General features: G+C 39.5%; 1 protein-coding gene across 2 annotated transcripts; it reads left to right on the forward strand.

Annotated features, from left to right (window-relative positions):
- The first annotated feature begins 646 nt into the window (after window positions 1-646).
- LOC115771763 (pneumococcal serine-rich repeat protein) lies at window positions 647-25430 on the forward strand. 2 transcript variants are annotated; one of them, XM_030717615.1, is made up of 8 exons: window positions 647-808; window positions 1307-1659; window positions 13707-13932; window positions 14624-14735; window positions 14915-15503; window positions 21511-22092; window positions 22940-24185; window positions 25168-25430. In XM_030717615.1, the coding sequence occupies exons 2-8, from the start codon at window positions 1650-1652 to the stop codon at window positions 25208-25210; spliced, it is 2808 nt and encodes a 935-aa protein (XP_030573475.1). In that variant the 5' UTR covers window positions 647-808; window positions 1307-1649; the 3' UTR covers window positions 25211-25430. The 2 variants fall into 2 exon arrangements, with proteins under 2 accessions (XP_030573475.1, XP_030573476.1); XM_030717616.1 differs by having other exon boundaries at window positions 647-770.
- Window positions 25431-25877: the final 447 nt, after the last annotated feature.

Genomic DNA, 25877 nt, shown 5'->3' on the forward strand with positions numbered 1-25877 from the left:
TTTTCCTCCACCTCCACGCGCTGCGTTGTTTTAATTAATAATAATAGATGGACGATAGATTGTGGTGGTTACGCGATAGACTGTGCGCAGAATGTGGTGGTTAGACGATAGCTTGAATTACAGGCTTGCAGAGCGTTTAGTTATCGAAAACTATATTCAAAGTTGGCAGCGCTGAATCCTTGTAGACAACTAATAGCTGACTACTTCGAAACACATTTAATACTGGCGGGCAGCAAAATATTTAAAAATGATTGCAAAAAATTTATAAGTAAAAGGGAAATATAAAGCGTTATATTTGTGTGGTTAACTTCAACATATGATTTCCATATGTATATTCTATTGGTATTTTGATTAGAATTTTCGTAAATCTTAAAAAATTAAATATGGCTTCAATCGTTGTCTTGGTCACACAGTTTGAGCAATAATCCTAATTAAGCGCATTTTTTGCATTTTGAACGGGAAAATTATTGAAATACAATTAGTGCACACATGTACATGTTAATATATGTATTTTTATTATTTGTTTGTTGCAGTATTTGTAATATTATTTAATATTTAGTATGTTTTGTTAAAAATGAGTATTTCGGAGCTGCATTAAAACGGTCATACTGGTCACACTGCACGCAGTTCTCTGCGCGCACTTTAGTTGAGCGGCTGTTTGCGCGGTACACTAAGTTCCTTTCGCGGTCAGTTGGCATTGTTTTCGTGTATTGTCGCTATCTCAATGCTTGTTTTAACTAACAAAAAGTGTTGGCCAGTTTGAATTGCATGTAAACGGGTTGAGCTATTTATTTATTTGTGAAAATCGGTAATCGTTAGTGTTTGGCCAGCGTTGGCATCTACATATCTGCATATGCGTATATGCGTGTGCTTTTAGGTGTGAGATGGCGAAAATCAATAACAAAGCAAAGTAAATAAAACGCAGGCGAAAAGTGCATACGAAAGTGGCTGCAGCAATGCAAACAAGAAGAAGAAGAAGAAGAATAGCGGCTGTAGTGTAAACGTTCTGTTGACTGAGACAGCGAGCAGCTTTAGGCCAGGCCCAGGAGTTGTAGTTGTAGTTGTTGTTTTTGCAACAACAAATAAATACATACACACACACATACATACACACAAGTGGCGACGTGACGTGAATTTGTAAAGTGCGCCGTTATAAACGTTTTTTGTTGTTGCTGCTGCTGCGTCTGCCTTTGCATTTTGTGCGGGACTCTTGAAAACTCTGCCGCCGCCGCATTTGTTTTATGCTATATATTTTGTTGTTATGTACATATATATATTTTAATTAATTCCCATTCTGGTTCTTCAGCTGCGAATAGGGTCATAACAAAACACGCAAAAAGCGTTTTAATTCCGAGTATTTCTTCAAAAAAAAAAAAAAAAAACAATATATAAGCGTGTCTGTCTGTGCGCCTCGTGCATGTGTGTTTGTAAACAGAACAACGCGCGTGATTCATACCTTTATACACCGGGGGCAGCACAGGAAAAGTCGTCGACGACAGCGCGTATTGTTGTTGGCCAGAAAGACACGGACACGAAGCCGTCCATTGAACTGCTGCCGCTGACGACGACGACGACCACTGCTGCTGCTGCTGCTGCGACGCGACTGCGACGCAATTGCTTCCTGGCAAAACGACAACAACGGCAACAACATGGACAAAAGTGAGTATGCTGAACACAAAGAAGAAGCAGAACAGCGAACACGAAAAAACAAAACTATGAAATTCGTGCCTTGCTGCACTTTTGTTGTTGTTGCTGCTGCTGCTGCTGCTTCTTCTTCTTCTTCTGCTGGCTACGTTTTTAGGGTGGGTCCATCTTTCCCGTTTATCTATGCCTTTTGCGCTCTGCGCTTTGCGCTCACATTCGCATTGTTGGGTGTGTCTCAGGGTGGGCGTGCAAGAGTTGTATTTGTTGTTGTTGTTGCACAAGGACATTAAGACAACAAGTTTGTGCTTGTTGTTGTTGTTGTTGCTGCAACTAAATATTGCGGTACTTAAAGCTAATGTTAATGTACGCAAGGCAAAGCTTTGGATTTTCGCAAGTCAAATAAGCAAAATAAAAAGTTCTGAGACCGGTTTTACGGTTGTTTTTTTGTTAAATAAGAATTTGTTGATGATTTCATGCGGCAAAGAGTTAAGAGCGTTTTTTTTGTGCTTTTGTTTTGGCTGCGAACGTGCGGGATTTGCTGGGAAACATAATGTGAATAGTTAAGACAAAAGATTTACATTTGTAGAACAGTAATGGAAATAGAAGCAGGTAAAAAAGTGTGTTGCATAATTACCAAAGTCATGTAGAGTTGGTAAGTTTCACAAAAATACACACTTCAGAGCGTTAAGCCAGAAATTATGCGTAAAGGTAAAAAAAAAAAAAATTACCAGCAGAACATTTCCCATGAAGGTCCGAGAATGTTGGTGAATCATACGAAAATGTTGTATAAAGTGAGTATTGCAGAGTTTGGGAGATTTTATTAGATATAATAGATAATAGATGCATACACTAATCGAGATTTATTAGATCGTGATATTTTATATTTGAATGTCTAGGAAAAAAGTGCGAATTGAGGAACAAGTTCGAGTGTGTCAAAAGAGAAAATAAACTGACCAAAAAGCTTTTCATTTTATTTCTTAAAACTTGTAACTTACTTATCTAATATGCGAGGAAACATTTAAAAAAAAACAACTAACAAAAGTATGAGGCACATTTCTGCTCATGAACTCTGGTACTATCAAAGTTGCCAGCATTCTTCTTCTACCAGCAACTGCTCGCCTACGATAAAGAAGAAAACAGGAAGAGTCTCAGCTAACGGTTATTGACTATAACTATAAGTATGTACAGTCAGTCTATGGCTGCACTGATAAGGCGAGACTAAATGCCGTCGAGCGTGCAATACTAATAAATCATGGGTTTGCTTTCTTTGTCAACCTCAAGATTGCCCGAGTGTTTGTTGTTGTTGCTGATGTTGCTGATAATGTAACAGATCGGTTGCATACATACATACATATATTCATTTCAGTCCCGCATCTCACTCCCCTGCCGCCGGCTCAAGTGTATCTTTACTCAGCTCCGCAGATGATTTCTTTTGATGAGCAATTCGAGGCACACAATGGAGCTCGTCGTCGAATGGTTTTGTCTGGGCCGCATTTGCATCCCGAACAAAAGACGCCGCAGCTCTCTTCCGTTTGTTGTTGCTTTTTAAGTGATTCCATTTGAAAACTAAAAGTGAAAAAGTGAAAAATCGTTCAAATACAAAAGCGAAACAGCAGCAGGCCATAAATGCGCTGATGATGACCAACAGGAAATGCCCGAGCACACACAATAGTTGTTGCCTTTTTGTTTATGGGTAACTTAATGCCCCATACTTACGGAAAAAGAAAAATAGTATATATATTCTTGATCAGTAGTAAAAGTCGAACTCATCTAACCATGCACTCAGAGACTTTAAGAACTAGGGGCACAAAATTGAGCATGTAAACTCTAATATACTTTTTACAAAGCTCAAATTAAGTTATCGATAACTCTAAGGCATTTCTTCGAATTCGATTATTATCGATTTTTGATTTCTGGTGAAACTAGTCAGATAAATATCTTCTTATATAATTCCAACTCCAAACTGGAGGGGGTCAATTGGGGCATATAAATTGTCAGCAACTTTTCAGAAAGTTGAAATTAAACTATCGATAACTTCAAACAATTTCTCCGAATTCGATTAATATCGATTTTTAAAAATTGTCAGATAAATTGTCATAGACTTCTTTCAAAGTTCAATTTAGGTTATCGATAACTCCGACATGTTACGAATTCGATTAAAATCAATCTTTTATTTTAGGGATCAGATTACGGAGTTTGTAATAACAAATGACAGATTATTGTTTATCTTAAACAGATGACATTTATTTTATTCCTTACATATTTCGGAGATTTTAGGAACTTAAGGTACCAAATTTTTCATTTCGATTCATATTTAGTAGAAACAGATCAACAATAATTTAGTTTAATTTTGTAAATCTAAAATTTTATTCAAGAATGAATTTTGTGTGGCAAAGAGAAGTAAAGAAGAAGAAAATCTGCACATATATGCTTAACTGTGTGGCTGCAAGTACAGGGTAACTGCTAGTCGAGCAGCCGCGACTGTAGCGCATTTGTTTCTCTTCTTTGAGGTAATCACTTCGTGCAATCTTTATTTGAATACGAGTCGCTTATCAGCTGCGCCAATTGGCATTTGATAAATTGCTTGTGGCAAGCCCTGCGCCTTGTGGGCGTGGCAATTGCTTTTCTCTTCATTTCTCTCAGCTCTGCGTGGGTCGTTAGCCACTGCCAATGGCTTAAGCCATGGCCAAGCCCAAGAGCCGACTTCCTTTCATTTGCCTACGACTTCTTGACTGTCTCGGCCAAGAGTATTCACATTCACATTCGCAGTCGCAGTCGCAGTCGAGCGAATGATTCATCAGATCCACGTTGAGTTTTGTCACGCCAAGTGCGAAAACTGCGCATTGCTTCAAAATTATGCGAATTTATTAGCCCAGCCCGGGGGCCAAATGAACAATCAGCCGCATGCAAATAACTGTGAATGCATTCAATTTGCAACCGGCTTTGGACATTTGAGTCAGCTCATGAATCTTTGAATTACTCACCGTGGAACTAGTTGAATGTGCCGGCATTCAGTTTGCTCTGCGCTCGCTTATCTTATCGCCAGTTTTGGCTACTCAACTTATCAGAGCGTACAGTTTTTTTCTTCTGCTTCTTTCTCTCTCTATTTTTTTTAAACACATTTATATGGAAACATATCGAGTTTGGATGCCTTAAATACAAAACTTTTCTTGCTCAAGTTTTGACTGACACCAAAAAAAAAAACAAGTAAAATTCTTCTCGCCTTTTGAGAGTGAGTGATCGACTGGGAGATACCCTGAACTCAGCGTCAAGCGGTCTTTGCAAATATTCTATCTTCCTTCTATACAGACATACAGAAATACCCACACACATATACACACAAGCGCACGTCAGAAGCGGGAGTGCTTCTTCTTCCCTTTGCATTGCAGTTTATTTGCTTAACTTCGGTGTTTATTGTCCGATCTTTATGCAATTTTCAGCGCTTGAATATGGCATATAAAAGTGTATATACATATTTACCAAGGCGGAAGGCTCTACAGAGAAACGTTGACCTGATCAAGAATATGTATACTTTATGGGCTCGGAGATGCTTCGTTTTGCCTTTGTTTTCTTTGTATATAGACACAAGTTCTCACATAATGCAGCTACTGTGCTTCTTCTTGCCTCAGCCGCATATGTGTTTAATTTGCGAACGTGTTAAAATGTTGATTGATTAAATATGACACCACAAGGCTTAGTATACACCAACGAGTAAGAATATCTTTGGAAAAGTTTGCAATTTTAGAAAGGTTACTAATAAAATATTCTTCTACAAGTCAAATTTCCTCCTGCTGCCTGTAACATAGATGTGCATAAGACCAATATACCCTCTTTAGCTCAATTTCAATGTGTAAAGGGTATACAAAATGAAAAACTATGCCAAGTTTAGTAAATGTTTGCGCTGCTTAGGCAAACATACATCATGTAAGCATATATGTGTGCATGTGTGTGTGTATATATATATGTGTGTGTATATATCTATGTGTGCACAAATATATGTGTGCATATATATAAATGCTGCCTGCTTGATTGGGCCTCAGTTTCTCGGCCGCACGTTTTATGCTCTTTATCAGCCGATTGGGTTTAGGCGTCATTAACTCTGGCCGCAAACAGCAAGAAATGCGGGCAAGCGTCTGCCAAGCCATATAAATACAAAACACACACACACACACACACACACACACACATCGGCATATCATTGAACTGATAAGCGGCAACTGAACTCAAGGCCTCGTCTTCGTCTTCGTCTTCGTCGCGTCCTCAAGCCGCCCTTCAATGGCGCTCGACTGTCGCAATTGAAACTCAATAAGTGAAAAGTGACTGTTCTTTATACAATTTCAATTCCCAGAATTTTCCAGTGTTTTCCAAACAAATTCAATTGGCAAGAGTTGAGTCAAGCGGCATTTTGGTTACTCAATTATTGACAGATGGATTGAAGCGCTCGAGTGCTCCACTTTTCTCATTATATATGTATCTGGCAATAGAGAACGAATTGAGAATTCGAAAAAGATAAAAATGTTCTCTGCCTCTTTTTCCTTTAAAAAGACACACATTTGAGATTAATTCAATAGATGGACAAAGTTTTGCAATTATAAATTACATAAAATAAATAAAATAACTTGTTTGCTGAAATTTGCAAATTGGCAAACGGACAGAAAGTAGTTCGTGATAAAAAAAAATGTGTGCATATTTATGATAAGCTTATTAAGCATATAGCATATTTATAAGTTTTCCACATAGACACACGTCCACAAAAATATATTTAATGGAATATGCTTTATTTGGATTATTGAACTTGGCAATTTGGAAAAGCTTACTCCCGACCAGATTAGGCACAGGGTAAAATAGTTTTTACGGCTATTTGCGCTCGACTTGAAAGAGGCTATCAGGGAAATTTTCTCTTGTATATAAACCTTCATTTTCATTTAACATGCTATCTCTTAACTAATTATGTCTATAAATAACTTAGCATAAAACTTCATTAAAAAGCTGATGGAATTCCAAGTGCAATTGTTCCGAAGGAAATGGAAAACTGTTTTGTCTGAGGCGCCATTAGGAAAATGTAATCAGTAAAAGCCGCTTAATGGCAGCTGACCCCGTGATGGGCACACTCAACTACCCGCCCCCCGCCCTCCGCCAGCAGTCGCCCAACCAATTCAATTGGTTGTGAGTGATGTGAGTGTATATAAATAGTCGTTTAGTCTTGTGGCTAAACACTTTCCATCGTAAAGTCTTTTTTAATTAAACCCGGGACACGCATAAATCAAGCGGACGCGTTTTCCATTTGCAGCGCACAATGTGGCTGGCCTTGGCAATGAAAATGCCGAGGGAGAGAGGGCGGCGCAGGCGTTGCGTCGGCTTCAATGCAGCTGTGGGCGTGGTCATGACAAATCACACGTGTGACAATGACACCAAGGCAACAATGAGTTAATCAAGCTGAATGATATAAGCACACGAATCAATTCCGATAAGGCTACACTCACTCCCTCTCTCTCTCTCCCTTTCTCTCTCTGTCTCTCTCTCTGTTTCTCTCTCACACACACACGTATTCCATATTACGTGGCAGCAACATTTTTGGCTTTTATCAGTTGGATTACATTGTCTTGGCGCCGTGATTCATGCATTGCGATAGCTAAATAAATATTAAAGCTTATAATTGAAATACATTACACACTGAAAAACTATTTAGAATAACCCGACTAAATATACACTAACACAGGGCTTAGTTCTCTGGTCGGAGAATGTGTAACGCCTTGTTCAAAACGTGTAATCAACTCTTGTGTGTTGTATATGTATAAATAATAAATATATTTTATATATATATTATATACTTGTGTATGTTTCATAACAAAGTAAAGGCTTAATTTAATTTAATTTAATTTATACCCAAAATTGGCATCTGCCAAACATATTTTGGTAAATGCAATGCTTGAGGGTAAAGTAAAGCTCACCTAATAGCTTTTTTTCTGGCCAATTGGTTTGGCTTAAGTTTCCGTTTTTAGTAAATAATTGTAGTTTTAACTTAGATCAAAATATAAATAGGTTGAAAAGAAAGTTATTTAGTTTTCACAAATAATAGTTGATTAGACTGTAAGCTACACATGTTTAGATAACATTTATCTATATATTTGATCATGCATTATCTTATCTGGCACATTTGCAAGTGTATTCAAACTTCGGCAATTGCTCTTCTTCATTGCTGTTGTTTGGTCAACATTTTGTTTGCTTTTGTTTTATTTGTCAGTTAGCACGCAACATTTGCGCTCTCAATTGTGACCCTGGCCATGAACTTTACCAATTACCGTTACATGCCAGTCATGTAAAGCAAAAGTCAAGGTCATGAATGTGCCTAGGTTCAAGGACAACGAGGCAAAAAGGCCCGTCTCTGCGTATACTGCAGGATGTGTGTAAACGGGGTATATTTATGTTTATGCTTATAATTCTCAAGTGGTTATAGCTACGGACTGAAGACAAGGCCTTTAAATTAAGAGCCGATAGCAGAGTCTCAGAAGTATTCTGATGGATGTAGTCTGATAGATAAAGATAGTTCTTAAGACAGCTTAATATACAACCTGCGCAATCTTAGTGTTTGTACCTTATTGTTATATATAATATAGAAAATGGTTTTTACGGTCTACGTTTGGTAATTAACTTTTCAAATTAATAGCGCTTAGAACTTCGTATAACATATATACTTGTGGGAATTTATGAGCCTTGAGTCACACACATCTGATCGATCGATCTATTTTTTGCGCTAAGTTCTATAGTATTACAGCTTCGAATCGACATCAAAACTAGTTGATAGGCTTTAAGAAGCCTTATAAAGAGGCTTGGATTCAAGTGAATTTTAACTCATAAAATTCAGTAATCACAATCTTGTGCCGATTCGGTTTCATAAACTTCAAGCTAAGCAAATGCATATATGTAAAATGTAACTAAACTAATTAATACTTTAACTTTACCGCGTATACTCTATATCTTGACTATTTTTTTATTGCAGTCTGACTTCTGTCTTACTTAATTACCCAACTTTGAACTAATTTCAACTTTTTATTATGTTTCTTAAGCAATGCCCGTTTCAGCCTGCTTGAACTTAATTTCATTTTTTATTCCTAACTCATTTTTTTTATGGGACACCCCCCGACCTGGTTGTGAAAACAATTTTCAAGCATGTAACTCTTAAGTGTAGACATATAAACCAAGCCTTGGCCAGATTCCACCCCCTTCTCAGAAGTATGTTGTATGTATATAGATTTATGGCTGCCAGCCACGCCTCCGCAGCCCCTGTACCTGTAGTTTTTTTTGGTTTCTTTTAAGTGTGTTAAAAACGCACGCAAACGCAATTTAACATTTACGGTTCATGGCCCAAAAAAAAAAAAAACCAAATTCAAAGCCAGCCAAAAAACTGATTGTTAAGCCAATTAGCATGTGATTCTTCAAGTGCAGACGAGGGACTGGGGGGGGGGGGGGGGGCGGATTATCTTCAGACACACACACACACACCTACGCGAGGTGTTTGCTTGGAAAGGTGCTGCCGACCGGACCGCACCTTGCCAAGAGCCACAAGAACCGGTTAGCCCCGCAGCCCCCTCGTAATATCCGCTTGTTGCAACCGGCTGCGTTTTTATGTGTTCCGCAAATTGATTCATTTCTATGCGTAGCTTTATTAACGATCCAAAAAAATCCGTCTATAAGCTGGCTAAGAGTGTGTTAATTTAGCGGAACTGTAGCCAACGTTTCAATAGAAGAGCTCATTGAGCAAAGCTGAGGAAAAGGAAAGATTGATAGTAAGACGCAGCTATCATAGCTGAAGAATGCAAAGGTTGAGAAACCTATTAATCATCTGCTTGCAAAATCTGGCTACTCACAAATCTTTAAGATTGTTTTTGGGCTGGAAGATATATGCCTTTACCCCACAAATCAAGCAAAAGAAACTTCACTTAAAACTTTCAATGTGCGTGTTATTAGATGGTCTTAAATCTCAGGAAAGTCATTTTAGGCTTATTTAGGTTAGGTTAATTGTTAAGCACAAGCAAGTTGGAGTGCTCTAGTCAGTATGTCCGACTAGGGGATACCCTGAACCTTCCTTTACCAATACCAAATGCAGCTCATGCTCAGGAACATGTCAAGAAACCAAAGATATTGGCTCAAAAAACGAGATTTCGATATCAATTCTTATCGATTGTTTTAAAAAGGGGAAAGTTCTCGATTATCTGAAACTAACTCGTATTGCGCGAGCACTAAGAGGACCTACATTCAAAATTTCAAGTCTCTAGCTCTTATAGGTTCTGAGATCGACGCACTCTTACATACGGTCCGACGTACAGACAGACGGACGGACAGACGGACATGTCTAGATCGATTCGGCTATTGATGCCATCCAAGAATATGTATACTTTATGCGGGAGATGCTTCCTTCTCGCTGTTACAAATGCATTATTCCCGTATATACCTTATAATGTCAATGGGTTCGGGCTATAATAATAATTATATACTTATGTATATATTTTAAAGATCTCTAAAGTTCAATTTTTTGTTACGTATCAGCTTCATTCTTTTCTACACCTTTTCCTATCTATCCGATTTTAATAGAGTACAACCAAGTCGTGCTAACTTTTCCGACCCGTTTTCAAGGCACTTGGATTTAGTTTTCATATGTAATTTACATATTTTTATGGCAAATTGAGTTTGTGCGACTTTGACATTGGATCAGCTTTTTAGGCACAGCTCAGGCATTAGGAAACGCCCACCACCGCACACAAACGCCCCCTGGCGGTCAAGAGTGCAAGAATACAAGCAAGCTTGTCGTTTTCTTCAATTTTGACACATTTGCACGATTTTCCAGTCCGGAACTTGACGAATTTTTCACACGACACCGCGCACCACGGTCGTCGCCTCATTTTTCAGCGGTTGCCGTTGCCCCTGTTGTTGTTGTTGTTGTTGTAGTTGTAGTTGTAGTTGTTGTAGCTGTTCGTGGTGGTAGTTTTCACCACTTAATGCTGCAACTTTTCACCATTTCTCAGCATTTAGCTGGCGCGCCTCATTTCACAACGAACGCTTTGCCTTTTGCTGGCAGTCAGTCGGTCGTCGCTGCATGCTTCCCATTCTACACTATACGTGTGCATGTGTGTGTGCCTGTGTGTGTAGTGCAATTGTATTTGTAGTTGTTAGCTGGCTTGAGCTTTGCGGTCGCTGTATATTAAAGCGCACATTCAGATGCGATGTGTTTGGCCAAAAGAAAGGAAAGAAAAACGTTCAAAAAATAACAATAAATGAGAAATGCAAGTGCACGACTAGACAATGCCCTGTACACAGTTCTAAAGTGTACACAGCCAAGTCTATTTACTTAAATTTGGTTCATTTGACCAATTCTTGCAAAAGCAAACAAATCTAAATATAAGTAAAAACACTATTTGTAAATATAGAAGTGTCTAGCTTCGATTTCAGCATTAATTCTTAATCGAAAAACACAATTAAATTCAAGATTTACTTTTTGCCATATATAGTGTAGTATTAATCTATTAATGTTTTTAAGCAACTGACTAAAATTTGAAGAATTTTGCTGAACATTAAGTCTAATTAGAACTGAGAGCCAGGCAAGGGAGTAAGCTTTTCGTGCACCTCAAGAATATAGCTAGTTGCCAAACATTGGCAAATTTTTGCTATGCACTTGCCCAGTCATTATACAGGGTATCAAAAGACAACAACAAATAAGCACATTAAAGGTTCATTTGGCTGACGCTTTGCCTCTTGGCTCTTGGCTCTGTCGCGTGGGGTTAAACTGTAACTGAAATACGGCCGTGTTGGCCCAGTTACAAATCGGCGGCGACTTGAACGTTGCTTGGCAGCACTTTTGCCACTTCTCTCTACCAGTCTTTGGCTCGTTTGCCCTCTCTTTTCCCTCTCTCTCTCTCTCTCTCTCTCTCTCTCTCTCTCTCTCTCTCTCTCTCTCTCTCTCTCTCTCGACAGTCTTGGGCAACTTCTAATGCTGTCGTCTTCTGCAAATAAAGTGAAATTATTATGTGCGCCACACAAAGCCGCTTTGGATTGGATTTGACAGCTACTTCAACGTTGGTGGTCCACTCCCCTCGCCCTGTCCGCTGCTGACTGCTGTTCGCTTCTCGTCAAATTAAAAGCATTTCGATTCGCACATGTCTCTTAACGATTCGTCTTAATTGTTCATTATCGATGCCATTAGAGTCGGTCTGCATCAGTTATTACACATTGCTAAATGGCTTACACTCGAAGGCTCTAAACAGACGTCGATTTCAGTTCCCCAATCCACTTCACATCCTCGACATTGTCGCACACGTCATTTATTAGCCTTATGATCGTCCCCAACACTTTTGACCCATATAAAGTGCTTGCAACAACATCACGTATTATAGGAATTTATTTGCTCGGATACCCTAAGTTCTTAGTTCTGTGCAGACAGAAGGGTGGCTCGTTTCGCACGAATCGAGTGCTGCATCCAACTGAATGAGGGGCGAGGACTGAGCTGCGCTAGAGGCAGAGGAAGAAATATAACCACCACAGTGCTTAGTTAATGTTAATAATGCAACTAAATTCATAAAATTTTCAGGTACATCGATACATGATCGAGATAAAGGAGACATGTCCGACCAGGTTTCGAAGTATACATTCATCAAGCAGCAATATTCACCTAACTTCTTATTTATAGGGTATTCCGTTGGCACAATCTCTAGTTTAATTTTAGCTTTCCTGTTATTTCATTCATTTCCAGTTGTTTATCAATGTTCTAATGCACTTAGCTTAACTAACGTGTGCTCTAGTCCTTTCCCTCACCCGCTGTCGCGACACGAAGCTAATAAATATGTCCATTTTTGTTTCTTTTTGCGTCTCAAACATGCACAGACTCTATATAAAAACACAGTCATAAAAAGTTATGAAAAAAAGTGAGTCAATCGCGTGGGGGCAGCAACCTCCAATAAAAAATAAGTTTGGATTTGTTGTTGTTGCTATTTAAATTGATCCGAAGGCAAGCGGGCCAAGTGTCGCTTATAAGTGATTATGGTACCGGTATTGCTCTTGATATTGTTATTTGTGTGTTATTGTTATGTTATATCGTAACGTACTAAATATATATATATATATATATATCTGTATGAATTGTTGCCCATGGCATTGTTGTCATTATGCGTCATGACATATTGTTTTGGGGTTTCTGGTCTGCGGTGAGACTGAAAATGGTCGTCGGCTATGATGACTGACAAATGCGCTATATGTGTTGAAAATGTTGAAAGGCGGTGAAGAATTGAAGATGCAGAAAAGATCTTAACATTAATTTTAAAGTCTACAGATCCGAATCAGATGGAATATAAAAAAAAGCAGACAGAATATTTTCAAAATGTTTATTATACTTATAACAAATGTTAAGCATTTTCTCAGCTAGAAAAAAACAATCTGTATATCTCTGGAAATACCGCCGATAAGTATTAACAATTACTCATCATTGCAAATGCCTAGCTATATAAATAAGTGTACATGCAGCAAAAGTTTATGACAACAATTTAATTGTCAACAAATCCACTGCTGATAACAACTATGAACAATAGCAAAAGGAATATGTATCAAAAGGGATATCACAATTCGGTGCTTAACTAATTCAATTGACATGGGCACAGTCACTGCCAATAGTATTCGTTCGTAACCCAATTTTGACGCCTAGTTGACTGATGCCCACGAATCGCGTTGTTTATTATTATGTATTATCATTCCCGTTCCGTGCGTAGCTCCAAACATGGAGACAAAGAGCGCGTCATGTAACTTTTACTTTTTTAGGCATTTAAAAAATAAACAAAAAATCAACAAAAATGCGAGTGTCACGTAGCAAACCGATAGACGGCAGACACATTAGCAAACAGGGCGAGTGCGGGAGCGGGAGCGGGAGCGGGCACGTGGGAAATAGACTAGAGGATTGCGCAATAGTATATATTTGCACTTGGACATTGCCATTATAAATGCGCGTGTCCCATATAAGGTTACCCCATTGGCTTACTAACCGAACATATCTCTCTTTCTCTCTCTGCCACTCTCACCAGCAATCTGCGCTGTTGTCGAGTACGAGTACGCCGCCAAGGAACCAGATGAACTGGATCTACACAAGGGTGCCATCATACATCGCATCAAACAGATGCCCGGCGGCTGGTGGCAGGGCACACTGAAGGCCACCGGCGTAACGGGCATGTTTCCGGATAATTTTGTGCGCGTACTGGAGCCAAGCAGCAATGGCAACCACAGCGATGACAGTGCTGTGGTGCAGCTCAGGTTGGTGACGCAATCTGCATAGCAGACAACAGACAAATGACATTGGCTGAAAATTAGCGAGAGGAAATTATAAAAAGAAACCTTTTTTTTTGAGTGAAAACTTTAATAGTTTTCAGATAGACAAAATGTTAATCACTTCGGTTTTAGTTAATTACAATTTTGACAAACTATTTCTAAGTAAATTCATTAATTTATAAATAATATTCAAGCCGACGGCTTTGCTTTAAAAGTGATATTTAGCTTTGCATGAATTCCATAAGGTGTTTTTTTTTATATTATTATCTTAATTTTGATTTAAAAATAATATTTGTATGTTATATATTTTGTGTATATCAAAAGCTTAAAGCTTACATATTTTAAAGCAATTGAAAGCTCTACTAGCTTTTAATCTTAAATAAATCACATTTTAAACAGAGTTTTTAGCTTGAAAAAAAAAGTTTGATAATATGAAATAAGAATAAATAGAATTAAAAGCATTTCATCTTAAACCAAAGCTCAAATACGCATCTCACTCTTCAAGCAGTTGCCTTAAAGCTTTTATTTGATATGCACAAACATATTCTTAATTCCTCTCACAGCTAATGTCATTCAGACTAAAACTAATATTTGCAATTTCTCTCTTTGCATATGTGTAATATAATTTTTGCACTCTTTGTCTCTCTTTTCTTTTCATTTATTTTTTTGCTCTCAGGGAGAAATCAGCGACATCGAATCGCCGCTGTAAAGTCATCTACAGTTACACACAAGTCAACGACGACGAACTGACGCTGGCCGTGGGTGATGTCATTGAATTCCTAGGGGAGGTATGTACACACACAAACACACATACACACCCAAGCACACACATACCATATACATTTGGTGCCCACAACCCCCATTTAACCTCTTTGCCAATAAGTTTTGACGCAACCCAATAACACAAACTGAAAGCGAATATTCAATTTTTTTTTTTTGTTTTTTGTGGCATTTCGCTCTCATTTAGGTCGAGGAAGGCTGGTGGCGCGGACGTTTGCGCAGCAAAGTTGGCGTATTTCCCTCAAATTTTGTGCAACATATCGAACCATCGCCGATTCTGGCCTCCAAGCGGCCGCCAACGATTGGTGCAACGGTCACTACATCGGCGCTAACAGCCAAAGCTGCCAACATAGCGACAACAACAACAACAGGAGCAGCAGCGGCAGCAACGGGCACAACAGCAGCAGCAGCAACTGCAACAGCTGCTCCTGCAGTATCTGCAACGGCAGCAGCTGCACCTGCCACCAATACAAGCACAGCGAAGCAGCAATCAAAAAGCAGAGCCACGGCGTCCACTGTGAATGCAGCAGCGGTGGCTGCGGCGGCAGCGGCGGCGGCGGCAGCGCCCACGTTACCACCGAAACCGCAGCGTGACTTTTGTCGCGTAGAGTTTCCCTATGCGCCGCAGAATGAGGATGAGCTGGAGTTGAAGGTGGATGACATTATCAGTGTCATCAGCATGGAGCTGCCGGACAAGGGCTGGTGGAAGGGCGAGCTGCATGGCAAAGTGGGTGTGTTTCCGGATAATTTTGTCAAGCTCTTGCCACCCTCCGAAGGTGAGTGCAGCAATAACAAAACCAACAACAAGAATAATCATGCCTAGCCTCATTTGAATTTCTCCATGTGTTTTGATTTGGTCTGTAAACTGCATCGCGCATCATTTGCCGTCATTAGCTATCAACTGCATCGTCGCATCTTCGTGTTTCGCGTCTAATTGGATGCAATCCCACCTTCCCCTCCCGAACGCATTCATATTGTATATTCAGGCCCGCAACGGCCAGTCGATTGACGTGTTTCCAGCCTCTGCGCTGCAATGTGACATCGACCCGCAGCCCGCAACCCGCCTTATCTAAAGACAATAACTGTTTCGCCTCGCTAATTGAATTAATTAAAAAATTTAAAAAAGAAAAACACTTGTCAAGTTTATGCGTAGAGTGTCGAGTGTCAAATTTAAACACCAATCGTGCTCGGAAGCTTCTTTATCATATTGATAAGATTGTGTGTGACCAAGTCTACCAAGAATTATATTGAACCACTTAAATGAAGCAAAACTTTTATTGTTTTCTGTTAAAATGGTTCTAGCTATAAAGTTACTCGACTTATTAAAAAGGGCTGTTAATTACAATTTCTTTAAAATTATTCATTTAAAATCATTTAAATATCAAATAGTTAATAGTGCAGGACTATCTAAATAATCAGATATGAAAATTACTTGTAAACTAGCATAAAAAGTATCTTTAATTGTATACAAATTGCTCGATAAACCTTGTTTAATTACGAAAAGTAATTGTTGCATATACCTACATATGCATAGGCCTCTTTATCAATGTCTGATAACAATTTGTCATTGGTTCTATATCTTATTTTAATGTGTCAAGGCTTATGAAGAGCTTACAATTGTCCACATGTTATGTTAAGCGGGATATTAAAATATAACTTTATAATAAATTATTATCGTTTAGAGTAGGGGGTTTTCCTAGATTTTTTTTGCCTATATTTATATATTTTTTAAAATTATATAATGCTGATTTGGCGACCTTTTCGTTTTCAAATGTTTATCATAATACTTTAGACACCTAAAGTAGGAAACTTCTCGGACTTTACAAATACAATAAATGTAGTGCTGATTTAGTTATATATACACATATATGTAGTTATAATAGAGCGCAAAATCGCAGCCTTATCAACTTTGCTGCTTCTATTGATAAGGCATATGCACCTTTGCCTAGGGTTTATAGTTTGTAAGTCTTTAGATTGTGCATACATATAGAAATGACATGATGTCTATGCACTTATCTGTCGATCTAGTGCTTCCGCTTCTTCCTCTTAAAAACTCTGCAGCCCAAATTCGGACATTTCTTTGCCCCACTCGAATAATCACACAACACTTCACATCACTTCAGATGCACTTCACAAATGCACAGACATTCAATTCACGACGCGAGTCATTTCTTACACATTAAACGAATCGCTGCATACAACATCAAGTTAACGAATTATATATATATATATTTCTTATGTTTATTATTACTTGCATTTTGTTGAACGACATTTATTAGCATTTTGTTTACGTTTCACTATCGCTCTTATGTCTATTTTCTTGCTCTACGAGTAATTCAAGATTTTATACGTTTGTTTTTTTTTGTATATTTCTTTTCTTTTTATCGTGTTTATACGTATATGTATATATATGACTTGATGTCGCTGTCTCTGTGTAATTTTCCTCTACACTTTTCTTCTTCTTTTTCTTCTACTCCTTTTCTATCTTTTTCGTGTGTAATAAAAAAAATACTTCATTGCAACGACAACAACGGCAACAACTACACTCTGCTACACGATACCACTCCACTCCACCACTCCAAACACACACACACACACTTACACCAACTGCACCGACGTTCCGGCAGCTCCTGTGCCCCCTCCACGTCCCCGGGCACGAGCACGCGGCGGTGCGGCAGCGGCAACGACTGCGGCTCCGGGACCGCAACGCGGCGGCTCTTTCGAGTTCTTGGGCGCTCGTATGGCCAGCTTTATCACGACGATTTGTATGTAAACGAGTTTTTCCAGTGTTGGCGGCGCAGCCTCAAGAGTTTTTCTTTTCGTTTTTGGCCAGTTTTTAGTTTTCAGTTTTTAGTTTTCATTTTCCTTTCTCCGGCCCGAGGCGTTTTAGATGTGAAATGGAAAATTGCTTGGCTCTTTTGGCCATGCACATAATTTCTATGATTTATTTTCCATTTTCATTATTGTTATTATTTATCTAGCTTTATCTGGCTTTCTTTGGCTTTGGCGCCGGCAATGCTCTCTAAAACATGAAGCCCCGTCTACGCCTGGCAGAAAATCAAAGTCTCGGAAAATCTCAGCCAAAGCTGTTTGGCGTCATTTTCCTTTGCCATTTCGATTGCGGTTTGTCGTGTTTGTTTTCGCTTTTAGTTGTCAATTTGCATGGCTTAACTTGTTTTTTTTTTCCTTCTCTTATTGTTACTTTTTATCTTATTTTTATTTGCTTAACATTTTTTTTGTCTGTTAAGCATTTTGTAGACTTGGCGTTTTAAGCGCGTTTCTGGCGCTGTTATAAACGCGCGAACGTTGCTTAACTTAGTTGCCTAATTAGCTGGGTGTTTGGCATTTTGTTTATAAATATTTAAATATATGTTTAACCCGATCCATGTTGCATACTTTGCGGTTGCCCTTTAAATAATAACATTTTTATTATACCAAGCTACTTATACTGATTACTTGATAGCTTTGCTTAGCCTGCACATTTTTTCAGGGTATTTCGAGTACGTTGAGCAACTTGCAACCTTTTTGAAACGGCTTTTCATTTGTACCCTTCATCAGTTTTTCATATCTTATGTACTCATACATATATTCTTTTGACTTTTACAGTTAATGTTTTTCTATACTAAACTTTTCTACTTACTTAAAATACAAAAGTTAAACAATTAATTGAGAGATAAATATTTGATGATTGTCTCATTGATCGAAGTTGAAAATTGGAAAGAACTGTAATAAGTATTTGCAAAAAAAAAAAAAACTTAAATAATATTAATAATATTTACTGGCTTAGTAAACTAACATATATTTGCCTTCATTAAATATTTGCCACGCATAAATGCTGCAAGGGTTTTAATTCTGAATTCGCCTCAGTTTCACGTTGATTTGTTATTAAAATAATCTCTTGCTAAGCTTTTATCTACAAGAATTCGACTTTATAAAGCAAACATATATTATCCACTTAATTGTAGAGTATTCAGCATTCGTTGCGTCTACTTGCGATGCTCGTATATAAATCAAAATTTTTTATTTTTTGTTTTTGCTTTGCCATTAGCTTTTGTCAACGTCGCAGTTCCAAAGGCAAAAACAACAAGAACGCAAAACCACCTTCGCCAGCAACAACAGCAACAACCACAAAAGCGGCAACAACTACAACAACAACAACAACAACAACAGCAACAACAGCAACAACTCAGGCAGCACAATATTAAAACATCAGTTGCTGTAACTGGTTTTTTCTGCTATGCTTATTGTTTTTGTTGCGGCTTTTGTTCCAAATTGGTGTCGTGCTCTTTGTCTCTCCCTCTCTCTCTCTTTTGATCTTTTCACATGCCTCGCCTGGTTGACTCTCTTAGCTCATTATCATTGGATATCATAATGATCATAAGCATTGCCTGTTATGAACTTCATTATGGGCGCACATTAGCGGCGATTATCAGAGACGAGCCCCACAACAAAACGCGCGCTTCACTTGTTGGCAGCAACAGGCCAGCCGCTGCCCGCTGCCCGCTCCCCGCCCTTTGTCCTCCGTCCGCTGCCTTATTGTTTTAGCTTCGTCTTATCAACATTGTTGCCAGAGAGCGGCACTCGCTCCCTTGCTCTCTCGCATTGGAACGCTCTCTCTCTCTCTCTCTCTCTCTCTCTCTCTCTCTCTCTCTCTCTCTCTCTCTCTCTCTCTCTCTCTCTCTCTCTCTCTCTCTCTCTCTCTCTCTCTCTCTCTCTCTCTCTCTCTCTCTCTCTCTGGCTGCGCTTGTTGTACCTTTGCCAGCATTTTTGTTTACCTTTTTGGCTCAGTACGTTTTGATTTCTTGACCATTTACGTTATTGAATTATATTTCTTTTTGGTGCGGCAAGTTTTTTCTTCGTTTTGTTTTGTTTGTGTGTTTTTTTTATTTTGCGCAGCTTTTTCTTGGCTGGCTGTTGTTGTTCTTGCTTTTCTTTCGCTTAGCTGGTGCGTGTGCTACAATTACCGTTCTTGCGGGTTTTGCTACTTTCTGCAATTGCATTTGCCACATGGCCTAAAACCACTGAGTTTAACTAATTGGCAAATGTGCGGCTTGCGAGTTGTCGCTTTGAAAATTAAAGCATATAATTATATATACACGTGTGTGTGTGTGTGTGTGCGTGTGTGTGTGTTTGTGTGAGATTGATGATTAGCCTGTAAAAAGTTGAAATGAAACGCAGTCATCATTAAATCAAAGCAGGCAGCTAAGTTTGTTGCCTAAGTCTTTCGTTTTGCTTATGTGTTTGTGTGTGGTGCGTGTGTATGTGTGAGTGCGCGCTCTTCGTTTTGCCGCTGGCAACAACAACAACGAAATCAACACTAACACAATGACAACACTCAATTACTTAATACTTAAAAATAAAATATAAGTAAAAAAAATCACAAATATTAAATTCCGATTCGCGCACAACTTTTTGCTGCTGCTGCTGCTGTTGTTTGGTGTTGTTGTTGCTTGTGTCTGTTTGTCATTTGGTAGCACAGTGAAAGTCGTTGGCGCATTCGTCTTTGCCATTTACAATTATCAACGGCTCTGCGCCAAGCTGTCTATTCTATGGTTACCTTTTTGTTGCCTCCATTTGTTATTGTTGTTGCTGTTGCTATTGTTTTGTTTTGTTTTGCTTGACCTTTACACATTTAAGCGTTACTCAATCAGCGCTTGCTTTGATTTCTGTTGCCATCATCAACATTTATTGCCGTTTATTTATGTATGCGACTCGCGTTTGCCTGTTTGTTATTTGTCGCTCTGTAGTAGAGATGTGCGCGTGTCGTGACACGCACGAGAGAATACACAAGACGTTGTAGTGGAAACCAGTTATTGCCACAGCCAGTGGGATAAAGCGGCAATAGTCGAGCTAGTTAATATTTCATTTCCAGAGTGAAAGGGCAAAAGTAAAGAAACAACTAATTCAATTATTTTTGTTGTTGTTGTTGTAGCTGCAATAGGGCTTACTTTTGTTTGGAAAATAAATTAACTTAAATTAATCATTAAAAAGAATTTGTAGTCATAAGAACATACTTGTCATGTTATAGCATCAGTTGCTGGCCGATTCTTGGCAAAACAGATAAAATATATTCGAGAAAAAAAGAAAAAGTATAAAGAATAGGTCACAACTATTTAAAAGAAACCCATCTTAAAACATGAAGACAAATTTTTGTTACATATTTTTTAGACTGTTATTAACATTTTTATTTTTTTTTAAAGCCGTAAGATTAGTTAGCAGGAAAACATTTTTTTTACAAAACAAAATATTAGATAAAATATTGTTGCTGAGACAGTTCCCCAAGCTTAAAACCGTTTCAAAAGTAAGGACACAAAGTCTAGAAATTTAATCTTTTCAAAAATCATGTACTTCTTATCCTATGTGATTCAATGTGTGCGTGTCACGCGCCCATCTCTAGCTGATCATTTGTAGTATGTTGAGTGAATTTGCGTTTGCATGCGCTCCTACGCTAGCGCTTTGTTTGACATTCGCGTTAATTTATTGACATTTGGCAACAGTTGAGCAGCGAAACCCGTTTGGCTGTTTGGTTTGCATTGTCGCTCAGCTGTTGCGGTAGTCGTTTGGCTGTTGCCATTCTGAGCGTTAGTCACACCGAAGCTCGTATCGACGTGCTCATCTTTAATAATAAACACAGCTCAAGTGAACTCGTCTGGACTGGACGCGTCTTGAAGTGGCGCTGATTGTAGTGGTTGGGTGGCCAAAAATGCAGCCCACATTCAGCGATGATGAGAACAGAAACTTCATTGTCTAAAATGATCTTCACTCTTTTCTGCCCTTTTGCAGTCGCGCCCATTAACGAGCCAGCAGCAGTCGCCAGCACGCAGCAATCACAGCGCAAGATAAGCAACACGAGCCACATGACCACAACGAACTCCAACAGCAGCAGCAGCAGCAGCACAGCCACCACGACGGTGACGCAGCAGCAACAGCAGCATCAGCAGCATCAGCAGAGCAGCGCTTCAACCACATCGAAGGTATACATCAAAAAGACGGGCAGCAGCAGCAATTCGTCTGGTTCGGGACGCAAGGAGAGCTTCGGATCGCGCGATTCGCTAAATGATATACTCAGCGAAACGGGCCTGCCCATTGGCACTGTGGCCGCCCAGCGCAAGTCGCTGGAGAATAAGAACCTCGATCTGAGCAAGCTGCCCGGCGGTGGCAAGCAGCAGGGCAACACGATCATAACAACAACAACAACATCCACAAGCAACAGCAGCAGCAGCAACAACACTTCAGCTTCTGCGTACGCGGAGCTGCGCAAGAGCCTGGACAATATGGATGAGAAGATCAAGTCACCCACACCCCCTGTGGTGGGCAAAAAGCCCAGTGTGCCGCTCAAGAAGACGCCCACGGGCAGTGTCTCAGGTAGGTTGTGAATTCGATAGAAATGAAATAACTCAAAGAGGAATCGCTACGGCAAAAAGTGCGGTAAATGCAAGGCTTCAGTTGGGAGTTCTCGATAAATATTCGAGTTCAAGAATTCAAGCATGTTGAATAAATTATATACCATAGTAAGGACCGCGAGAAGCACAGACAATGGGAAGGGATAGACTCAGTATAGGTAGTAAAAATTCTAGATGTCGTAGGTATTGTACTTAAAGTAGAAAGGAATAAAAAAGGAAGTCTTAATGCAATTTGTAAACTAAATATTGTAAGCAGAAGCCGTAGAGTATGAAATAAGTGATAAGAAAAGTGGAGTAGAAGTAGCTGAAGAAGTAGTTAACGATATAGAATTAGAAGTTTATGTCGTAGAAGCAGTTGTAGTAGAAGTAGACAAAGCCAAATGATTAGTGGAAGTACTAAGAAGACAAAGAAAGAAGTAAACCATTGAGTATAGAAGAAGTCGTGGAAGCTTTGGAAAGAAAAAAGAATACGAGTTGAAGTCGTTGAATGTAATATAACTTTCGAAATAGAAGTCGTAGAAGAAGACTTAGAAGGACTTAAAAGGGTAAAAAAGCAATAATCATTGAGAGCAAAATTAGTAAAAGTAAGTCGTACAAGAAGTAAAATACGTAGCAGAAGTCTTGGGAGAAGTCGTAGATTTAAAAGAATTAATACAAGCAAAGCTGCCCAACGAGTTTAAGTCGAACCAGTTCGAGCCCGAAACTGTTTAATTTAAATAAAGTTGCATTCTTTTTGATTTATTTCATTTGCTTGATTCCATAAAAAGTATCATCCAATTAATTGAGACTGTTTTCAACGGCATTTCCAGGCAACATTTTGGGCGCCGGCATGAAGAAGAAGAGCGCGGAGAGCAAACTAACTAGCGCCGTGTCGCACGACGTCTCCGATGGCTTGGCCGGCAGTAAATTAGCAGGCGGACAGCTGCCCGAGTCGGGCGCGGCTGGCAATGTGGTCATGAGACGTGCCGCTACCATAGCCGTTGAGGATGCGGACTTTGATCGTGTCGAGCGCGGCTCCATACTGCAAGATATGCGCGCCGGTCGCGTCAAGGCGCCCAAACGTCGCCCGCCCTCGGCGGCCATAAATGTGCTGGGCGAGAGCAACAACAATTCGGTGTATGTCAATGGCAGCGGCATGGCCAGCAGTGCCAGCGAGCTAAGTGAAGATGGTGGCCCTGCTGGCAAGCAGGCGGCGACGGGCTCATCCGACGACAATTCGACCGGCGAGGAGCCGCAGTTGGCCAAGCCAAAGCCACGTGAATGGGAGAAGAAAAAGGCGCCCTGGATGGAGGAGCTGAAAGCGTCACAGGTGACACGCAAAAAGACCTCGCCCAATGTTGAGCCACGCGGCGGTGCCATCTCCGTGGCCGAGCGCACTTCAAAGCTGTTTGCCGCCGAGCAGGCGACAGCCACAACCAGCGTGGTGACCACCAGCGCAATCAGCAGCAGCAGCAACTCTATATCCAGCAGCAGTGCGACTGCAACGAAAGTGCAATCGAGTGCGGTGACTTCCTCCAGCATCATGCAGCAGTCCATGTTCGTGGAGAGCAGCACCAGCAGCAGCAGCCAGAAGGTGGAGGCAGCCAACAGCAGCAGCAGCAACAGCACAAGCATTTTGACCAGCAGCAACAACAGCCACGATGCCGTCATGTCCAAGAGCATGTCTGCGACAAAGTCGTCAGCCACAGCAGCGCCAATAGCAGCTCCGGCCGCCAGCAGCGATGAGGAGTCACGCGCGGCACGCCCCAACAGTTTATCGATACGCAATCGCAGCGTTTCGCCGCTGGTGAAAACCTCCAGTGCCAGCAGCAGCACGCAGCCGGAGAGGAGCAACAATGTCAGCGTCAATGAGAGTCCGGCGACAACGCTGCTCAACAATCATCATCAGGTTGCGGCAGAGTCTTTGCCGCGGGTGCAACAGTTGGAGGGTCGTGTGGATAAGTTGGAGGCGATCGTGTTGAAGCAGCAGCGGACCATTGAGGAGCTGGTGCGTATGCTGCGCGAGGAGACGGAGCGGGTGAAGGTGCTGCGCGGCGAACTGGATAAATATGCGCAGTGCGTGACGCAAGTTTGAAGCAGTTTGGAGTTCCAAAAATCGGAATTCAAACCAAGATCTGCCCTCATTGTCGTGCCTGCACCCTGATTGTTGTTTTTGTTGGCCCCGCTTAGCTGTGTGCGTTTGCTTTAGAGATTTCTGTAGTTAAAATCCATTTTTAGCTAGCTTTAATCTATGTTTTGTTTTTCCATTCCAAATAGAAATCTAAATGGAACATTTAATTATCGTTTTTACATTCCAATGCTTGTCAAACTGTATCCGAGACAATCCCAACACTGAAGCGCATAAAACGCAACGTGTACTTATCAGCCGAAATTGAAGTTCAATCCCAGCCAGTTTTTAGCGAGCTGCCTTTTAATCGTATATCCTCTATATACTATATATGCATATGTAAAACTGTATAATTATGTTATTTTTCGATAATTTTGCCATTTTTTTTTACAACTCCAAAATTTGGTATAAATTGCATGCAGTAACTGTTTCAGTTCCGATACGAGTATATATATATGTATATCTACATCTATTTTTTGATAAGTATTTTTACAATATTCTGAAAACTTTGTGGGCATTGTGTGATTTTTTAAAACGAGCTGCGCTTTAGCATAAGCATATCCCCAATTACAGTTTGTTTTGTTCATATGATTATGATTATTTTTATGATGTATTAAAGTTATGAAACATGTACTATAAATACTAAAAGAAAGATATACAAACACATATAAATAAATAATAAAGTTCGATGAAGATGCCTAAACATTAAGTAATCCAAATAAATAATTAAATTTAAATGTTTCAATCTCTGTTTTTTGTTTTTTAGTAATTGCCATCACATCATCAAGTCAATTAAAAATTTCATATCCAAAGCGAAACATTGCAATCTTAGACACTTCTAACATATATCTGTAGATATGTAGTTGTAGTGACCATGCATATAACAATAAACCTTCTAATCAATGGCTAAATATTTATTTTTCTAAACAGACAGCAAACACGTCGCGGGAAATTTGATAATTGGAGGTTTTGAAGCAAGAAATTCAGCACTAGCCAGTTTTTAATGTACAGCAATTCCTTTCTTATTTTGTGATAAGCTAACTAATATTTAAATATTGTGCATTTGGAACGTTAAATCATTTAAAAACCCAACAAAATACGGCTAGCTAGCCAATAAGATTAAACATAAATCATTAATATCCAATTATTAGCAAAATGTTGCAATTTATTTTGATAATAACACGTTTAATATTGCTTGTAAATATTGTAAATGCGTATATGGCTTGATAATAAATATTGATAATAAATTTGAGAGTGATTTTTAGCTTAATAAGCTGCATATCATAAAATCAAAAAAGGTCCAAATTATTATTCGAATTTTTAAACTTATATTCTCGTTAGATAATGTGGCGGTGGTCGATAAGCTATCTGTTTGCTTTCGCAGCTAACTTAACGCTTCTCAACTCTGCGTTCGCCACCAACTTCACGCAATGCAAAGTTAATTTAACAGTTTTATGTTAAGTGAGCTAATATCGGTGTAAGCTTGTTTTAGCTTTATGCGCTCGTAGATGCAGTTGCTATCAACAACAGCTCACGAACATTGAAAGTCTCGCCCCGATGACCGTTGGTCGAGCACGAAGCTCACGAGAAGCCGACTCTTTGACAGTGGAACGAACTGTCCGTTCTTTCTGAGCCGAAGC

The sequence above is a fragment of the Drosophila novamexicana genome, unplaced genomic scaffold (assembly GCF_003285875.2).
Source record: "Drosophila novamexicana strain 15010-1031.04,08,12 unplaced genomic scaffold, DnovRS2.1 tig00000108-arrow-pilon, whole genome shotgun sequence".
Taxonomy (NCBI): domain Eukaryota; kingdom Metazoa; phylum Arthropoda; class Insecta; order Diptera; family Drosophilidae; genus Drosophila; species Drosophila novamexicana.